This window comes from Camponotus vicinus, unplaced genomic scaffold, assembly GCF_025532165.1.
Source record: "Camponotus vicinus isolate PSW18456_S1 unplaced genomic scaffold, iyCamVici1.0 SCAF_10, whole genome shotgun sequence".
In the NCBI taxonomy this organism is placed as follows: domain Eukaryota; kingdom Metazoa; phylum Arthropoda; class Insecta; order Hymenoptera; family Formicidae; genus Camponotus; species Camponotus vicinus.
The window spans coordinates 4,123,721-4,145,298 of record NW_028141946.1 but is presented as its reverse complement, the minus strand read 5'-3'; the positions used below and the strand labels follow the sequence as shown (position 1 = coordinate 4,145,298).

Genomic DNA, 21,578 nt, shown 5'->3' with positions numbered 1-21,578 from the left:
GCCATATCGTTGGTGTGATGTATCTATCGGCGAATTACGGCGGCGCACCGCGTACATACACTCGCGGTTAATGGACGATCGCCCACGCCGTAATTAATAACAATAAAGTTTGACGTTGAGTCGATCGAACAGCAAATCCAGTTCTGAGACCCTGGGCGTTCTGATAATGTTTGTCGTTCTGACGTCACGCGAACATCGTCGTCACGCGGCTTACGTCGGAAATGAAATTTAACGTCCACGAGAACACAGTACGTTGATTAATCGTCGACGTGATCCAATAAACCATATGAGAAACTTTTATTGCGGGCCAATACTTTCGAAGTTGTTTCGCGCGTGATATGCGCACGTTTCGTAGATAAATTACTCTCCAGATACTAGACAAAAAACGGGGAGATAAGTTAAAAAACCAAGTACATTTTTTTTCTGCGATTGAATAATTGTAGGATCATATTGTAAAATTCAATGTTTCAACAGCAAATGAGAAATATTTTTAAAATACATAAAAATATACGAAATTGAATTAATAAATTCATGTAGCACGTTTTATTAAAAAATAAAATGGGGAAAGATATTTTTTCATATCAGAAATTAAGATTCTGCAAGTTATTCAAAAACGCAAACCAAGGAATCAAATTTAAACAATAACTTGAATTGAATTGGAGATGTCAATACGAATTAATCTTGGATCAAAAGTTGATCTTGGAAGATTGAGATTGGAAAAGAGATTTGGATGTTAATAGAATTAAAATGAGAGTGGTTGAAAGTGAAGTAAAATAATATGATTTTAAAATCATATCATGCGCGTCTCCCACTCGATTCAATTTCTGATTTAATATTTCATTAATCGTAACTTTGTTATAAATCGAATAAATTGTATTTATTTTATGAAAATATAATCCTTTCTGTTTTAATTTGATAATGATAAAGTAAACTCGACAAAATGAATTTGACCGTGTTAAGAGAAATGAATTTCATCGCAAAATAAAATGCTACTTTATTTCGCTACATCGAAAATACTTCCATAAGTACATTCATGCATTTTACGGTAATAATACAAAGAGGCTTTGTTGCCAAGAGTTAAAACAATTTTATAAATTATATAAATTCAATTCACAATAAATAAAATTTCACGATAAATGAAGCGTCATCCCCACTTTGTTCTTTTCTCAGTTTGTTATTTTAAACGAATATTTACGTCACGATAACATCCACGCGACACCAACGCATCAATATTGATGCATAAATATGAACGAAAATACAAGTTAATCTCCAACAATCGATGATGCAAAGAAATAAGCAATCAACAGGACGAGGATTGCTTATTTAAATACGAAAATTTAAAAATATTTACTGTGCGTACGACGCCTCTACTGCAAAGCTAATATTATACCATGAATGAATATTCTATCACATGTGTTCTATCAAACTTATATCTTGGAAATTTTTCATATTATTTCGTAATATATACGCTATTTTAATCAAATAAATATTCAATAACTTTTTATCCTGTTAAATAAAAAGTATTAAATTACATGCGCTTCTATGTAAAAACTATTAAAAGAAAAAGTTATATTTTTCAAATAAATTATGAAATGCAAGTCTTATAAATTTTTCATATGTGAATTAGCATATTTCTCTGCGAAATATCACTTGAATTGCATCGAATCATATTTACAGTATATATTTATAGCGAGTAATAAGTTCCAGTATTTTTCCGTAAAAATGAAACGTAATTTTCGAAATTTTATTTTCGCTGGTCCACTAAAATTTTCACAACCCGCTTATGTCTGCATGTCTCATCGTGATATTTCACGAAAATTTTACACGAGTAATCACAAATTCATATTAATTTTATGTTTCATATATTATCTTTATGTCATTCAAACGCAATTTTTCCATTTCATTATGTTGCGAAAAATATTTGACAGAACATGACGCTTCTCTCTTATCGTCGCAGACATCGCCAAACAGATTCGCTTGCTCGACTGTGACCCTTTTCATTCTTATTGTTAGAAGCGAATAGCATGTTGTAAATTTTCGGGACGACGCGAAACTAAAGACAGACGTTTCTCGAGGGTTAAACGAGCTCGCAACAAGATGCGCGCGAGCACAGGCGAGTCGCTTATTTTAAATAATGTTTCCGAATGGGGTGAAATACGAGGCACTTGTGCATCGTAAATAAACGGTGGGATAACGCGATAAGGCTGGCTTAAAAGGAAGGAAAGGAGAAGCCAATTTCAACGTAAAAATATCTCTCGGATGTTTGTTATAGCTATTTATATATATACATATATATATATATATATATATATATATATATATACATATATATTGTTTGTATACATCATAAAGTAAGATAGAAAATTAATATTTCTAATAATAATTTTAATTTCAATAAAAAACAATTTAACATCTGCCATCAAACGTAAAAAAATATAAAAAGTCTGCTACAATAAACTTATATAATTTAACCATCGCATTACTGTTACAAATGCAATAAAGATTAATACAAAATGAAATAATTCTGCGATACGGGGATCCAAAACGATTTGAAAACCGGTTGTTTTACAATTCCTGTAATAAATGTTGCTGTTCCCGCATCTCGAATACCACAATTCGGGTGCCCGCATTCGACATCCCGCATACCGCGTCAAATTGTGCTGATTTTATCTCTGATATTTTTTGATTGTGACGATCGATCGGCTATTAAATCACGCGGTCCTCTTTTTTAGTTAACTTCGCGGTATTGTATCGCCACCAACGTTCCATGAATATTCCTCAGCATGTCACGTCCGTTTGCAAATGCATATTGGATTTTTCTGACCGATCGATATATCATACAATGAACGAGAATCATGGAAAACGGCGAACCGATGGTTAGGATCGCTTTCATACGCGTTATTTCCTATACCAAGTTACCGGTATCAGCCTACCCTCTATAACGGTTCGGGGCAGAGAGGAGAAAAAAGATCTAAAAAAAGAGTGTATATATATATATATATATATATATATATATATATATCCAACGTGAATATACATACACAATGTGACGCGAACGCTGAAAAGCTCGTTTTGAAGCATCGAGACAGAAAATTGTACGTGTGTGTAATAGCGCGAAACACGTATATGACAGCTTGATCGAGAATTGAAGCAAATCCGATGATCACCGTTACGTGGAATATGATTCCAATAAGAAAAATAATTTAGCTGAGAAGAGAAAATTCAGACAAATTTAAAATATTCGTAGATTCTCTGACTTACTTAAGAAATTTATGAGGTCGATCACATCTAAATAGTATATATTGATCATGCAACTGCAAAAAATTCGACGAAAAATTATTATTTTAAAATTACTAAAAATTACAAATGAGTAAGAACAAATTGTATAGAAATAAATAAAAAAATAAATAAAAAGTAGTACTTTAAAAAAATTAAGAGAATTCTCAATTGAATCGTAAATAAATCATATACATATAAATAGCACAAAATTTCTTCAAGATTTTCTCAAAATAGGAAGTAAAAAAGGTTCGCTTTTATTGAACATAAAAAATTGATCAAATTCTGCATTACTATGTATCGTCTACATGGAATCGTTTCTCTGCCCTCAATAAATCCCTTTTTATCGCATCCAGAAATATACAAAAGAAGATTTGCAATGAAAATCGTTCGACATCTGAAAAGTTGAAAATGCTTTCTCATCTCCTGTACGAATAAATATTTCCATTTCGATGCAGTTTCACATCGCATTTTTTAAAAAGAAAACTTGAACGCTGGAGCACTTAAGCATGGCATAATTATTATATTATTATACGTTGTCATTGCATTTTGTTAAATATTGCAAAATATAAAATTATATTTTTTCTCAAATTGCCTGCGTTCTTACTTTTCTTACAAGTTCTTTTCGCTAGATCTTTGCGAGTCCAGTCTGTTAACATATATATGTACAATGTGGAAAATTCATTTCAAAGTTTCCAATTGTGGATCTTTTCCGAATATAAGTTGTTTTGTTTCTACATCGTAACGACAGTAACGATAAATGTTTGCTTGCGAAAGAAAATTATGCACGAGCTTGTACCGAGGTGCTGGTCGCAATATATGCGGATGCTGTCACGAACACGCGAATACATAGAATAGTACATGGCTTACCCTATATCCAAGCTGCATATTTTTATGTACTATAAAGAGTGAGAGAAAGAGAGAGAAGAAGAAGAAAAACTGTCTAATCGATTTTGCCATATGCTATACGAATTTAATATCCTTCAGTATCATACGCGAGAATAAAGCAGTTATTCAAGATTAAATAATACGGAAGAAAATATAGTAAAAAATTATAAAATGAGCGTTCAATATATTAATTGACTAATTTCGGTCTACTTTAATACGATGTATAATAAATCGATTTTTAAAAGTAATTTATAATTTCATTTTTCGCTCTTACTTTTTCCATTTCAACGAGAGAAAAATAGTCGTGATGTATCGATCGTGCTTTTTTGTACATCGATATATAATAACGATATATTCACCGACCTATTTGAATTCGACTCTGCTCGTGCTTTAATTGAAAGCTGTCGGGCGCTATAATTAATGTGAATCGTATAACGTTCTTCAAAGGATTCGTCCTAGACATTATTATACAGCAGGTGACGATGAATATATTTTCGGCTTTTGTGTACAATATATGCTAATTGAAACAACTTTCGCGATATTTGAAATTTGAATAGCAGTCGACACTGCGATATTTTGCTGTAAACGCGATTAATATTTTATTGTGAAATACAGAGAAGAGAGAGAGAGAAAGAGGAGGGAGGGAGGGAGAGAGAGAGAGAGAGAGAGAGAGAGAGAGAGAGAGAGAGAGAGAGAGAGAGGGAGAAACATTAATCTTGCGTTTCACTATCGTGAATTTTCCACATCCAAAATAATTATAATATCCTAATCGGACATTTAATTCTATTCTCGTTAATTAATACCCGACCAAGTATAAAGTAAATTGAAACGCGACTCCGACATAGTGAAATGAAAAACACAACACGAGCGACAATTTTATAAGGAGAATATATTGTCAAACACTTTTAAATTTAAATCCTTTGAAAATCAGTGAAAAATCAGATTCAGGAATCGAATTTATTAAATTTCGCGATTGCGCGCTTGTGTGTGACGATAAGAAATTGCAAATGAGTCCACATTTAATCACTGTATTTCAATTTTCACGGTTCTCCATCTTACGCGGTGATAAATATCATTCATCGTTAAAACAGCCGGACTCTTAATCTTAATGTGTCCCCGACTTTAAGGATTAGCACGACGAATCCCTCCCGAAAGTTAACAGTTTACCGTCCCTTGCAGCGATGGTCTTGTCGCCGTCTTTGTTTCTCCCTACGGTGATTTGCTGAAGTAATTAAAGTAATTTAAATATTTAAACAGCGAAATGACCTTTATAACCGATTGCAATTCAGTCTCTCTGTTACTCTCTCTCGCTGAGACACGTCTTAACGTTAATTTCGCCGCCACCGATTACAATTCCTTGGAAATTTTTGAGCTATGTGGCTTCGTTCTTTCTTTAGATAATTCCATATAATCATTTTACAAGATTCTGAAAAAAGAAACGAATGCCTTCGAAAATTATTTGATTTTTTATCTCCTTATGTAATTAATGCCTTTCACAAATGATGTATTTAATTATGATTGTTTAGAATATTGTTAAAAATTAATAGGCAACAATATATTACAAAAAACTTTTTTTTATAAAATATATTTCAAAATTTAAAAATATTCAAAAGAAAAAAAAAACACATGCAAGATGAGATTTCTAGTTATTAATATCGTTATCGCGAATAAAAAATATAGATTTAAATGTTGGATTGTTACGGGATTTATCGTAAACTATAAAATAAAATATTTTTATAATAACATATTAAAAATTAAATATTTTGATTGTCTATGTTAATTTGTATAAAAGAAATATCAACTAAAATAAAAGAATCAGATGATCCCAATAATTAATAAGCAACTCAAAAAATAAAAATATTTTTCTCATATTTTTGTATTTATATTCAACAATATTAATATATATATATATATATATATATATATATATATATATATCGAAATGTGTGAAATGGTTGTGTGTAGGTGCTAGAATGGTCCGGCGTATCTCTTATCGATCGGAGCTTCGAGGAGGTGCAGCAGATAATCGAGCGAACCGACGACGTAGCGGAGTTGGTGGTGGAGCATGCGACCGATATGTAAGTCAATGCATATAGTGATATTACCATGAGACGATTGTGAACAGACCTAACCGCAAATCGATTCTCTATATTCGCCTCGTGTTTCCCGGCGACTAATTTCTATGACGCCCTCGCAAAACAGTACCGGAGACTTACTAGACGATCCGCAATCTGGGAAAACACCTACAAATTTGGGTCTTCTGATGGGTAAGTACCAACAGATAAAATTTATCAAAATGACTTTTGAAGTTTTCTTACTTAATTTTTTTTTGCAGAAACAATATAATTTAAAGAAAATTTCCAGTTATACATATTATTTATATCGAAATAATGATTGTACACGATTCCATAAATAATCTTCGTCGTACAAAAATATGTGTTGAGAAGATCGATATATAAGAATTTTATTATTATTCTGTAAATTGGCTATTGAAAAATATCGTTTTTCGATTTTTGTCCTAAATATGAATTCTATGAAAATAATTTTATATCCAAAATAGTATCATGGATAAAACGTACGCATTCTCTAGTCATTTATAACACGACGATCGTTGTAAGTGAAAAAACATAAAACTGTGACTACATTTACAATTACATTACATTTACATTTTGTTAGTTGATTCGACAAGAATGATAAAGATCGACCATTTCGAAATCGGGTCTATAAAGAAAAGAAAAACCTAAAAGATAACGCAGAAATGTAGACTTCATACATATCGTTCTGGAAATAACTCCGAATAGTACGTGTGTGTAGTGGCTTTTTATATAACGAATAAAAGTCCCAAGTGGGACTCCAGGACGTTGCGAGGACGAGAATGACCTCTGACTACTGACACAGTTCCGTTTTGACCTCGAGAATATTCGCAAGATGAAGAACGAGTATTTTCGTATTCGTGAATATTTGCTAAGCCACTTTATATTCTCACGTGGTCACGTTTCTTTGTGTGAATTGAGAAGATACGCGATTTCGTGGACATAATCTACCATTAAAAATTAAAATTGCTTGTAAAAAATTTCAGGGTATAAAATCTTTTTTTAACAGACTTATCTTTATAATGAAAAAATTTGTATATGCCACTTTTATCAACCTTTATAATCGCTAAATCTCATTTACACATTTAATATTAATATATTCCTGAATTTCATTTACATATATATATTCAACACATCATAAATATCTTAAATTATTCACATTTTATAACGCAATAATATTAAATGTATCGTCACACATACATTGACTTACATATTCAAAATTTTAATTCATAATATCTAGAATAGTTTTTCAATATGCGTTTCCATTACATAATTGTTCTCACATGAAGCGAATTAAGAAACTGACTCCCAATAATTTTTATTACATCGTTAGTATGGAAAATGATTGCAGTAGTGTGCGTTACTGATACAATGCATGTTAAAATATTTTTGCAGAAACCGAAACGGACAAAACGCCCTCGTCGCCGACGCGCAGGAAACTGCCAAAAACGCCGGTATAACGAGTTGATAAATTGATACACACATTGACCATCTCTCTCTTTCTCTCTTTCTTTCATTACCCTACACGATGTACACGATGCATACGCAGACTCGGGGATAAGCACGCTTAAAAAAAGCCGAGAATAAGAGCGTAAGGAAAAAAAGAAGGAGAAAAGCGCAAGGGAGCAGCTGATCGAAAAGGAAAAGACGTTCTCCTCCCTCGCGCATCCTCTCTTTGTTTTTGTACATATAATATAATACGTGTTATTCGTGTTAACCGCACACGAACACGAATTGATTGTGCACGCGTGTAAACGACGGATGTATAGGCAGACGTGACGGGTGTGACGTGTGTGGACGAGTGCGTGAGATCGCGGCTTTTAGCGTCAACGTGCAAATCAGTTAAAGTGAACGAGCTACGTGAATGTGCCGAAGCGTGTCGAAAGTGTCACGAACAATTTATAAAAAATCTCCGGTAATCGCAATCGAAATGTCCGCGGATCAATCAATTTTGATGCCTAAAAAACAGCATGATTGATTTACATCTTCGACGTTTCGTCTAATTGTTTATTGGATTCGCCGCAATTTTTTTTTGTACAATAGAGAATTGAACAAAAATTTGTCCGTTCAAATCTCTAATTTTTTTATATATTATTTTGTAAAAAAAAATTGTAAAGTTAATTGCCAATTTACAATCGCAAATTAAAATTTTAATATCTATACGCATCTTTGTTGTAACAACAAGTTTAATCGTAATAATGGTATTAATATATAAATAATGCAAAATTTCTGCGATAAAAATATAATATAATTTTTCATATATTAGGAAAATTTGTTTTCACATCAATTGCTGCATTATTCCGTCCAATCTTTGATTACTCGCGTTCTTAATTCATTGATCCAATAGCCGAATTGCTTCCTAAATTACATTAAATTACATTAAATTCGTTCTCACGGACCGACAATCTTATCTAAACGCTTTGCCAATGGTGCTTAAGAAAAGCTGACAAAAGTATTCGAATGTTCTTACTGATTGTGAGTATTATTCATGGAAAATAAAACCAATTTTAATCCACGCCGATTTTACCTCAGTAAGACACGATACGACACAATTCAACCGCGCATTTTCACTAATCGTGCGAGAAAATTGCTACAGGTAAATATTGTACGTACATTGATGTAATTAGCTATGATGTCCCTTTTTTCTCGGCAAAATGAAACGAGCAAAATGTTCTTCGCGTTGTCGTCAGATAAGTTTCGAAAATCGCATTTTAGTAATAATAAAAGAAAAGTCAGCCCATAAAAGGATAATTCAGACGATGTAGAAAATTACTTTCGAGTGTTTTTGAAAAATTAGGTAATATTAAAAGAAAAAAATTGTAAAGAATTCAACTCAGTTGATCTTTAATATATAGTAATTAATAGTTTTTGATCTCTAGCGACAACCTCAAGCTCGTGTGATTTTAGAATTCGTGGTAAGAAAAAGAGTGTAGTAAAAGCTAAGTAATGTAGCCTTTTAAATTTTATGGATAATAAAAATACGAAGTTAATCACGTATTTTATGCGTTATTAATCGGAGAAAAGTGATAGCAACAAAAATATTTAAAAAATTTCGTGATCCATCGGATATAGTCCTTTTATTAAATATAATTTTACATTCGTTTATTATAATATATTACATTAATTATTGCATTTCGAATATTATTATATTTCATATATTTTAAATTCTCAGCGAGCGAAGGGTATATAATATATAAGAAAATATTTTAGTGCCGAACAATAAATTATCCAAAAGATATTTCAATCTCTCTATCACGTATTTTCAAAATTCAATATTCAAAAAATTAAAAATTTTATGATCAATGTATTTCTTTCTTTTTTTACGAAAACTGCACGAAAAGATAAAACTTGACGAGAATATAGTGATCATCATATATCATCGACCGTCTACGTGGATTACAAAGAATTTATTGCTAATTGCTTTTATGTTGTTTCGTCTCTTTTTGTCATTTTTATTCGTTACTGCTGTGATTTAAGGATCATAAAGTATCTTATCAGATACGAGAGTTTTAGCAAAAGTAGGCGGAATTCTTATCGTAATTGTAAAAAATTTTCTTGAGCTACCTACAGACGAAATTTAAGGAGAAGACTGTATTGTAGCTAGTAAAAAAGAAAAAAATGACAGATTTAACCAGTGGCGTGAATCCAATAACACGCTTTTCCAATACCACGAGATATGTATGTACACTATGTGTGCTGTTTTTCAATCAGCGATAGCGATCTTAGCTGTTTGCATACTCGAATAATATATAGGAGCGAACTTTGAAAAATATGCTACACGAATGTCGAAATTATTACGCCGGATTGTTTACCTTTAAAGTTACGCAACATCCTATATGTAAAATACTTGTGAAATGTTTCTATAAATTCTATAAATTAATGAACGTATTGAAGGCAAATATCCACGTAACACTTAATATTTCTACAAAAATTAAGAAACATTTTTGTAAAAATATGAATCTTTTAAACAGCTATACTTAATTAGTTTAATACAAATATACAAAAATTTAAAAATAAAAATAAAACAACATCAAATAATACTGATTTTATACATTTGATTTGATACATTTATATATTTGGATTTATACTTATAATTTTATATAAGATCGTGTATATTCGTAATATTTTTCACTGATTAAAATATATAAAATTTTGAATTGACGGCACTGGTTTTTACCGCCTGATATCGATTATAGGATTTGTCGATGCGACTCGAGGACAACTTAAATTTATTAAGACATTATCACATATATGACCCCTTTATAGGCCATATAGCAGCAATCGTACAATCACTAGCAGAAATGCGCGTTACGGTGTACGCCAATTCGTTTTCTTCGGCGCAATCGGGGGTGTTCTTTACCTTCATATAAGTATTCTAGGATTGCAAAAATATGAGCAAAAATATGAAGAGAGATCAACTCTGACTTGATTATTCAATGAAAAATTCCATACTAAAAAAAAATTAATGTATTTTGTAATGCGATTATAAAATAAATGATAAAAATTAAAACAATTGCGAAAAGTATAATTATTGCAATTTCTTGTCGTTTAAAAAAAATATACATAAATGTAGAATCTTGTATACAGTATTATTACTATTATTGAAAACTAGCATTATTGTAAATATTACTATATAAGGGATTCTTATTATCTATAAAACCTCACTCTAACATCTCAAATTAAAGGGCATTAAAGTTTTTCATTGAAATCAATTAACGGAAACTAAACCAATTAACGGAATACATACTTCAATATATGTATCATTATAAATCTTGAAATTCCAGAATATTTAAAAATCTGTTTTTTAAAATTTTTTTTCTTTCTCTTTATTCAAGCATTAAAAACACAAAATTTCGAATGCTACCGAGACCTGTCATCCGCTAAAATAATTTAATCGATTAGTGATCGAATTATTCCTCCTCTTCCTCCCCGATCTCGGCTGTCGCGTTCTCGTGTGGCCATTAATTTAATTGTTTGCCGATGCGTCATTGGTTCATTTCGACGCAACGCTATTCGATCGGCCCCCTCGATTAATTATCGCAAACGAACGTGGTACACGAATCGGTCGGGTATGTAATTATATCGATTAAACGCGAGCTTATATGAACACCTCCGTCCGTCGGTTTCGCAACGCGACACCGCAACCGATTTCTGTCTGAAGAAAGAGAAAAGCTTTCGTACAATCAATCGTAGATAAGCCGTGTGAGCAGCGCGTTGCTCGTATCGCTATTGAGAATTTTTATGGAAATTGCCCATTTTCGCGAAAAATTAATATTAATCGCGACATTATTACGTGAAAACCTAGGAACAAATGATTAAAATAAATTTTAATTTACAAAGACTTGTTTTTCGACATGTGTGCGTTTTGTTATAATTGTGTGCGAACAATTATTTTACTATAAATTTATTATAAATTAAAAATATATAAAATATTTTTAATTAGTACGAAATACATTGACGCATTTCTCTTTTCCTATCGTAATTGTACATATGTACATTGTATTTAAATATTCAAAAAAAACTTTTCCAGAGAATCTTTTTCAGAGAATCTCTTTCAGAGATTCTTGTTGCTAGATTATTTTCTTGTTTTTCTCAAGACAACGAACGAGCGAAAGCGGAAATTCACACGGCTCCTAGATATTAACGCGAGCTTCAGAAATGTAGAAGCGATTGTAAAGCACGGAATATACAGGAGAATATACTGAATTTAGTATTTTAGCGCAGTTTTAGGTATTGTGTATATTGGGTGTTTTGATAAAGTACTTAGCAAATTAAATTTTTTTTTATTTAATCGGTGCGCATCCGCGATGTAAAGTGCTGTTCGGTCAAAACCTGATTTTAATCAATTTTACAAATTAAAAAAGATGTGCACTTACATTTTTTTTTCTTACATTTTTACTTCATCGCGTAAACACAAACGATTGAGAACATATTGTTGCTTGTTCAAACAAATTTTGGAAAGACTTTGAGGTTTGATCGAGATCGAAAATTAGATTTTCTCAGGTTTTGACTTGACTACGTCGCTATTAATTAACGCAATTCCACCTGGATACATCGTACGATGCATTAAACCGATCATCTTGCGCGGCGCGACCGGCAATGTAAATACTCCTTGATCTATAGACTAGAAAACTTTGTTATGGACCACTGTATCTCTCATGAGGAATTTTTACAGTTGGACCAATAAGCGTCCATAGAGTATAAAGCTCGTTCAAGCGTGAGGGACGTGTATCTGATACGAAGCATTATTTATAACAAGAGAATAGAATATTAAATAGACTCTCATTAATTTTACAAACATAAAATATTTCAATTAAATGTATTGAATTATGCAAACAAGAAAAAATTTTAATTTATTTTATGCACGGATTCATATTTTATAATTATAAATTTTGTATTGTAAATATTTATTATAAATATAATATTATAAATATTATAAATATTTATAACAATATTTATATTGCATAAGTATTTTTATAAAATGTATGGCACTTTATTTTTAATCATTCGATTAAATGTTTTCTCGAGTTTCTCGAGTATACCAAAATGGAAATTTATTTTTATGATACGAATTTTTATATTAGGCAAAGATATTCCAATATTATATTGCATATCTCAAATGTTACATATAACTACAACGTGCAATACATATGTCATATCCGCATAATTTTATAAATTAATCCTTTGTATCAGATACATGCATTTTTCGCTGAAAAAAGCGGAGTATTACTTATAAAAAATACATTATACCTACAAATTTCTACCTTTATGAATGTTAAAAAATCAAATGATATCCGTGTAGATTAATCGGATATGTCTATAAGCGAAAAATTATGTGTTTTAAATACGATTATTGTTGAGTAAGGCTAAGATCGCTACCATGCTTAGAATTAGACCATGCTTCCGATGGTTAGGGCTCAGCTTCCCAAATCTCTCGAATGTATTTTTCTTTTCATCCCGATCTTGTGGAAAAAACATTGTGCTACGTATGCGTTGGTCATTAAAACATTTACCAAAACAGCAAAAAGTATCTGCGAGAGTGTGCATGCCGAAAAACTGATGAACCTTGTTGATTACATATTTATATGCTGATTAAATTATATCATCGCATTTTATGAAAATTATAATTTAAATGATTTTCATTGCATAGCTTGAAAGATAATTATAATAATCACATTTAATTTTTGATAATTTCTCTGACAATAAATTAAATTTTATTTATCATTTATCAGTCGTAGAAAAATATGAAATATTAAAATGCGGGGAATAAACTGTCCCTTTACATCGGAAGGAATGCGGATAAATTTCCGATAATATTAATTCGGCAACAAATAGCATAAATATTACATAGCATATGCACTCAACGTTACCTCAATATCGTAAACGAGCAATGTACTTCCTCTGTCGATTAATCCCCATTACTTCAATCCTTCGATGCTCCTCGATGTCTCTCGTTGCACTCATTGTCAATCACATGGGCCAACACGCGTATTTGTCAAAAAATTCGAACAGATAGCGATTTACGGAAACATGATCGACATCAATGGCACATATATACTTGACGTATACAAAAAACCCACTCGCAGGATCAGAATTTATAGATTAAAACAACCGTTCGTACTTTCGGCACTCCCGACACTCAATCGCGCTCGCGAATAACACTCGCGAAAAACGCGTACATCCTTTTACAGGCCGGCGTCACCGATCACCCGAAAAAAACACACTTGGCAGTCCTCGAGTGGTCAAATTGACACGCTGAAAAAAAAATAAAAAAACAAGCCCGAACTTCCCGACTCGCGTTGTGCGCGACGCGTCAAGTTCGGCGTAAAATCGCACGAGGACTGACGTGACGTCACAATCATGGCGGACGCGTGCGACGTAAATCGCGCGGGAACCGGCGTGACGTCACAATCATGGCGGACGCGACCGTCCCGACGTCTATACGAATATCTCGGGCGAGCGAAATCGCTCGCTTCGCGAGGATCTTCCTTGCGGTCCCTGCGATCGTTTCTCGATGCCCAGATGTTGGATAGAGAAGATCCTCGGAGAAAATATTATCGAGAAAATATTAAGATACTTTTGCTAAAACTTCCGATCCATCCGATGAAAAACGCCGGTTCTCGCCGGCAAAGATTGTTGCCAGATATATTCATCGTGCAAGCCGATTTCACGCAATGAGACGATTACCTGAGACGACACACTTAGACACGACACACTCGACATACGTTCGCGACCGCAATTTGTCCGGAAACACGCAAAAAGACGCGAGAATGCGAGACAATCACGACTCGTCGAAACGCGCAATTAAAATGACGTAGTGAGTCAAGTGAGTGACGTTTGCAAGGAGTGATCACGTGACCATGGGTCTGTTCTTTTTAGCTGCACTGCTACACTAGTGCAATAAGTTAGAAAGAGACAAACATACTTTCTTTCACTCTAACTAATTGCACTAGTGGAGCAGTGCAGCTAAAAAGAACAGGCCCTATGAAACTTCGCGGGCATATACGCAACGCGCGGAAAAATATGATGTGACGTTTAATTGGCATGTTGTTGAAATAATTGATTTATTGTAAAAGAAATTTACATGTTTATATTCATCTCTGGCAATTAACAACGTGGATAAACGCGATATTGGAAAACGAAATATTTGATCACACGTTTAATTTCGCGCGTGTCATAGACATAATAAATAGTATAGATGCACCGCGCGGAAATTAGAAAGGTAAAGAAAGCTTTTAGTTTTCTCTTTCAAACATAAGCAAGAATATGTAACAAATATATGTATAATAAATATATAAAGAATTGAATCTTAAAGAATAAATTTATTAAAAAATCTAGTTATTTAATCGAGTAAAAGGGACAAACTAATTTTTGATGTAATGGCGCCCTCTTTATTTTTTATGTAAACTACATATGAAAAAATAGAGTATGTGCGCCATCTACACTATATTTTATTGCGTCTATGACTCATGGTCCCGCGAAATGATAGTTCTTTGCAAACTTCAAACGATTACGTTGCTCGATATACTTCGGCATATTAAGAGAGAAATGGTAATATAGTTTTATTATTTTTCTTATCTTTCGTTTGTGAATTCTGAAACAATTTCGAGAATTGCTTATCACATGTCCAAATTCTCTTTTACGATTTTATTTCAAGTTAATTTATTATTATCAACAGCTCTCTCTTATTATTTCTTTCGATAAGTCTCGAATTTGTCTCTTTCTTTCTCTCTTTTTCTTACACGTTTTATATAATCGTGATTATATATTTATAAAATAATTGTGAGGTAGGAAAAGAGGAATTTGAATGTAGAATATAATAATTAAATAATGTATAAAATGACAATATTATTTTCGTAATTGACAGAGTTCATCGATCAGAGTTGATAAACGAACATTGATAACGATTTTATTACATTGAGAAACAAATTGAAGCATTGTACACTGAAAAATCTCTTTCGCGGCCCGTACGTTTCGTTGATAGTCAAATTGATAAGAAAATAAAGACAAATAATATCTCTATGGATACATACTTATTGCTTGGCAATTTTTATAGAGCTTGCACATGCAATAATCGATATTTTACCTTAGGTACTGTAGCGTGGATTCTAAACGCCTTTAGTAAGTAACGACACGAGTCAGAATTTTGCTAACATAGGAAGGTAAAAACTGAATCTTATCGAATGTAGAGATTTCTATAATGTATCGTTTGCTAAATAATGTAATAGTTATTATATACATATATATATCTATGTGGAAAAAAACAATATATAGATAATTGTATAAATTTTATAACTATTAATATATAATTAACGTTTAGTAATATCTTAGGGCTAACGAATACAGGGTTTATCGATTCTTCAATGCAAGCTCTACAACTACAACAAACGTTTGCCAATTTTGTAAAATCGCGTACCTCTAGACGGATTTAAAGTTCGTAAAACAAGTCATATCGTCTTCAAAAATCCTTGAGTAATTGGCGTTTTTTTGACAAAGCTAGACAAAGTTTAAAATTTCAACAACTTACTTTGAAAATCCCAGTCGCTTTGAGTCTCTCTTTGCAGGATATTTACATAAAATCGCAATAAAATCAGAGATGATAGTGATATTCAGGATCCTCCAAAACGTGACGTACGTGGTGGCGAAAAAAGAAAAAAAGGCAGCACACGAGCGTGCCCGTCGCTTTCGTGAGAGAGAACGAATGTCACGCTTTGCACTTTTCGTTTCACGTGAGAGAGGCAAGACGCGTTAAATGCGATAAACGCGCGTGCAACGAGAAGACTCGGAAAAAGACGCGTAGCATAAAGAAGGAAACGAAAGTGTCAGTTGGGGCGAGTTGTGTCGTTGCTGTTCTCCTTTCTCTGCTTCATTGCTGATCTTCGCGCGGACTAAAATCGCCTGAAAGCGATCCGTCGCGAAATTCAACGCACATGTCGAATTTCTTTAACACCAAATCCGGGACTTTTTGTTTTTCAAAGGGATGGAATGGTGTCGAGTGAATTTTATTCATATACTTTATCAGGTATATTGTATAATCCGAAGTATTAAACGTTACGCGTGTTTGTGATTTTACTCTTACACAATTGGATATTGCACAATTTACTTGTCAACATTTGGAGCTTGAATATTTTAAAATTCAAAGCGCTTTTCGCGCAAATGGTAAAAAAATTGGATGTTGTTAAATTTAATTTTTTATATAGCTTGTTTTATTTTAAATCCTATTTTGTTTTGGCATTGTACAATTTTCGAATATAACTATACATCGGAAATATTATCTGTATAAAATACTAAAAAATTTTACATTTATACAGAAAAAATATAATATTTCAGGCAATATATATTGCTTAGAAAATTCTACTTTTAAATAAAACGAGCAGAAAAACGCTCATTAGTTTCACCTCGTAAAATTGCTCCGACGCTGTTCCAGATTTTCTCCACGAGATTTAAATCCTGAACTCGCGATGTGAGAATTATCCTTCTCGCGTTCTCGAAAAAGCGGTCTAAATAGAAAGGAGAAACGGCGAAAAAGTTTAAAAAAGAGATTCTCGCGGAGAAGCTCGACTACATGCATACACGGAGGCTGTGGCACTCGATCTTTCTTTACGTAATTTTTACCCTGCCAGAGAAAGATCATATATATGTATAAATGTATATCTCCATCTCTACCGCGTTCCGCTCTTTCATTCTCTCGTTGTCTAACTCACTTTCTCCTTATCACATACTGCTCTTTTATTATTTTATCTCGTTCAGCTTATATCTTTTCCCCTTCTGTCCCTCTCTGTTTCTCTCTCTCTCTCTCTCTCTCTCTCTCATTTCTCTCGTTTCCTATTTCTCTGTCTCTAACTTTTTTTTGTTAGATTGCTCTATGTCCTTAACTCTTCCCGATGTACGAGAGACTTACACGAGATTCCTCTCTGGACTTCTACATACTCTGTGTGCTCCGTCTCTTCACTCTCTACGTTACTCTAAGTAATTCCGTTACTTCCGCCCATACGTATGTACATACTCGATGTCATCTACGTTTCTTTATATTATACATATATATATACATATATATACATGCATATATGCAACTGTGTGTCTCCCTGTATATACCCGCTGACATAAGCCGACCGCACCGTGTAATACAAAAAAAACCAATATGATCAGAAATAAAAAAAAAAGCAATAGATCCGCTGAGACGAAAGAGAAATGAAAATGACGAAATGTAAGTTGTCCATGTTGAGCAAGTTTAGCATATTGGCCCTCCACGCTACTCTCTCCCAACTGGCACGAATTCTAGTTGTACGTTAGCGTTTTTTTTTTTCTTTCTTTGCGACTCGTTTCTCTTACTTCTTTCTTTCTCTCTTCCAATTCTCCCCGTACGTCTGTGGCTGCCTCGTTGTTTAGCTCAGTAATATTTATCAATTTATAGATCGACGTGTACCAACTTTTCTCTGGCTCTCTTTCTCTTTCTCTGTCTCTGTCTCTACATATACACGTATCTCTATATGGCTATTTTCTTTTCTTTTTTTCCCCATCTATCCGCTATCTTTAATTTTGATTGCGAGCGCAGACACACGAACACCAAACTCGTCCTGAGTGATGCACAAATGCCAAACGTCCGAGCGCATTGTCCGCGATGTTGTTCGCGATTGCGATTGATCGATATTGGTGGGGAAGAAAGATAGTTTTTCGGTCCTCTGTCAAATCTTCTCACGTGATGGGCTCACAATTGTTCTCGATGCTATTGCAATCTCTACCTGTGCAGTTTCATCGATGTGCAACGCGGTCGACGAATATAAATAGACACGGGCATTCAATAATTCTGTTAGTTCTTATCGTTCTGCGGGGGGTTTTGGAGTTGTGAACATTTTTGCTCAATGCTCGACGACCGATCTACAAGCGAAGCTATCGATAATCTTTAACAATAATATTTGCTCGGATGGAGAAACGCGGGCGTTTGGTTGTTGTCACATTGTCGCTTTCCCTAGTATATAGAGTACGCGAGATACGTGGGAATGTGAATTTAATGGATCATACTCCCGTCGACCATACATTGAATAAATGTTTTTGGACGGACGAAACGTATCGCACAACATTAGTCGGTTGCTATACTTGGGAAGTGCGAGCTTTAGAAACAACCGTAGACTGACATTGTACATCAACGCTTGTCGCAACGACACTTCTTCGGCTTCGACAGAACCTGTGCACGTGTAATAATAGCGTAGATAGTAGCCAATATATGGAAGATGCTTGATAAAGATTGAAAACAAAATAATAAATATGTGTATACAGTAGTTACATGCGATAATTAATCTTAACATTTCTGATTGTCTCCATTTTTAATATACAATGAATGTATTATTTAAGAAACGTTATATATAAATAATTGGTAATTTATAATGTATGGCACGAAAAATAGATTTCAATTTCCTAGAGAGGAGAATTGTTTAAATATATCTGTCATATGATTTTTATTAATTTTAGATTTTAATTCCAGCGATGATTATTAAGCGACAAAACTTGCTCGCGATGATTTTAATATACGAAACTATTATGGAGAGATAATGGAGACAGAAAACTTCATGGTTAAATTACTTCACCGTGATATCTTTTCAGAAACTCATCTTGCCATCTTCATTAAAATTTATTTTTTACGTTTTACTTTAAATCGGGATAAAAAGATTCTCTCATCCCCACTTTCGTCTGCGATAACTTCTCTATTCCCATTACCGAGACCGTACCTGTTAGCAGGGAGATTGTCCGTAAAAATAATCTAAGTATATATAATCTTAAATCTTCTCTTTCTCTCCCTCTTTATAATTATTAATTATCTTTTGACATCACATTATTCTCATTCTTCTCTTCCTTTCTTTCGTTTTAATTTATATGCTTGAAAAAGTATTTTACAATGATTATACACATATATTTATACAAAATATATTAATAATATATTATATTAATTATAACATGTACCCGTAAAGTTTATATAAATATTAAAAATTTTTACTTTAACACTAGAATTGAGTAATTATAGTTAGTTATCTTGAATTCTATTTGCAAAATTAGAATTTAATTTTTTATATAATATTTCGAAAAATTTGAAATTTTATCTATTAAATAATCCTAAGCTTAATACATATTATATATTTTAGATTAGTATTTATCATACATATTATTTTATTTAGAAAGCTATGTAATATAACAGATTGAAATATTATTGTTCGGAATGTTCTCGATAAAATTATGATATAATATCAGAATTTCAGTTTCAAAATGGGGTTATGAGATTTATATCCCAAATTCATATCCTATTTCAAAATTAACAGAAATAATAGTAGTATAATATCAATTGGTTTCCGTTTTCATAAACAAACAGCAATACACTCAATTTACTAGATGATATATAGACGAGCTTTCATGTAGACAATGCAAAAGCATACGATAAAGTTATTTTGTTTATTGAATTAAAAAATTACGGATAAAAATTTTATGACAAATATATCATCTTTACATAATGTGACGTAGCCGAAGAAGCGCGTTGTGACATATATGTATTTTTGCTTGCGCATAGAAAAAAATTTTTTTTATTAAAGTAAATGTATATGGGAACACATGTAATAAATAGCGTACAGTTCGGGAAAACCGTACGTGAAAAGAAAAAGGATAATGAATGAACGATTTCTTTATGTTTTTGCAATTATAATTTGGATATGATCTAAGAAGGCCAGTGAAATTGGAATTGCGGAGAAGATATATGAAGGATATCGTGGAAACAAGTCGGAAGAGAAGTACGAGGAGAGGAGAAGAAGACCGAGAAGAGAATATATAAATCGTGGATCGCGTAAAAGCGAAAAAATTGAGACAAATGAAAATTAACGAAGGCCTGTTTAAACGAACGTTTTTCTTGACTGTATCGCATGTCCAGAGTTATAGTCCATGATTCATTTACATTAAATAAATAAGAAAAATATAGAAAAAAATTTATTATACGTTATATATAATGTCCTACAATAATATATTAAAATTGTTTCAAGATATAATTAGAAAAATATCAAAATAGGATAAATTTTATAATTAATATGTATTGATTTAAGTCTTTTTAGTAAAAAGAAAATTCAAAAAAATTTTAAATAGAATTACAGAAATATAAAAATTCAAAAATTTACAAATACAAAAGTTGAAAAATCCCAATCTGAAATACTAGATTAAAGAATTTGGAAAATTCTGTATGTGTTTTTGAGACTATTTCAAAAATATAATTATAGATTTTTTAATTTTTAAATACCTTATTATTTTTACAACAGATTATCGATCTGTGACTAGTTAAAAGAGAATCAAATAAAATTTAATATACTTTTTAAAACTAATACTTTTCCTGGGACTACATCCCTACAAATATACAGACACACATACACACACACACACATATGTATATATATATATATATATATATATATATATACACATACATATTCATAGTTGTTATGCTGTATGATCTGTAATACGGAATGAGTTTTGACACGAATAAAACTAAACCTCGAGGACTGCTCTTAGTTTGCTCATTCTCATCTTCGTTTTATCTCTTCAACAAAACTCTACCGTGAAACTGCTTCTGCATGCAAAATTAACTCTGCTTCCAGTTCCTCATAACAGCCGCAAGTGGACACGAAAGTTCTGTTAAAAGTTCTTTAAAATTCTAGCGTAAGATTTGGATACTTTTAATTAAATACTTTTATCGCTATTATTGTTCTAAACTCTGTTAATTAATGAATCTAATTTAATGTTATTTCTAATATATTTTAAAGATATTGATTCGTTCTGAAAACATGCAATTAT

The 21,578-nt window shown here is 32.3% G+C and overlaps 2 protein-coding genes across 5 annotated transcripts in view; one reads left to right on the top strand and one right to left on the bottom strand.

Annotated features, from left to right (window-relative positions):
• LOC145960802 (cytochrome c oxidase assembly factor 3, mitochondrial-like) overlaps positions 1-14,097 on the bottom strand; it is a 132,613-nt gene extending 118,516 nt beyond the window's left edge. Inside the window, exon 1 of the mRNA XM_083080508.1 lies at positions 13,628-14,097. The gene's annotated coding sequence lies outside the window, so the exon portion shown is untranslated. The remainder of the gene's footprint in view (positions 1-13,627) is intronic.
• The window catches only part of Fife (regulating synaptic membrane exocytosis protein fife), a 145,710-nt gene that overhangs the window by 103,332 nt on the left and 20,800 nt on the right, over positions 1-21,578 (top strand). For all 4 annotated transcript variants that reach the window (XR_014435471.1, XM_083080502.1, XM_083080503.1 and 1 more), the window contains exons 13-15: positions 6,130-6,242; positions 6,367-6,431; positions 7,653-7,711. Coding sequence is in view for 3 of the 4 variants with exons in the window: in XM_083080502.1 (XP_082936628.1) it covers positions 6,130-6,242; positions 6,367-6,431; positions 7,653-7,711 (237 nt within the window). In the remaining variant the exon portion in view is untranslated. The remainder of the gene's footprint in view (positions 1-6,129; positions 6,243-6,366; positions 6,432-7,652; positions 7,712-21,578) is intronic.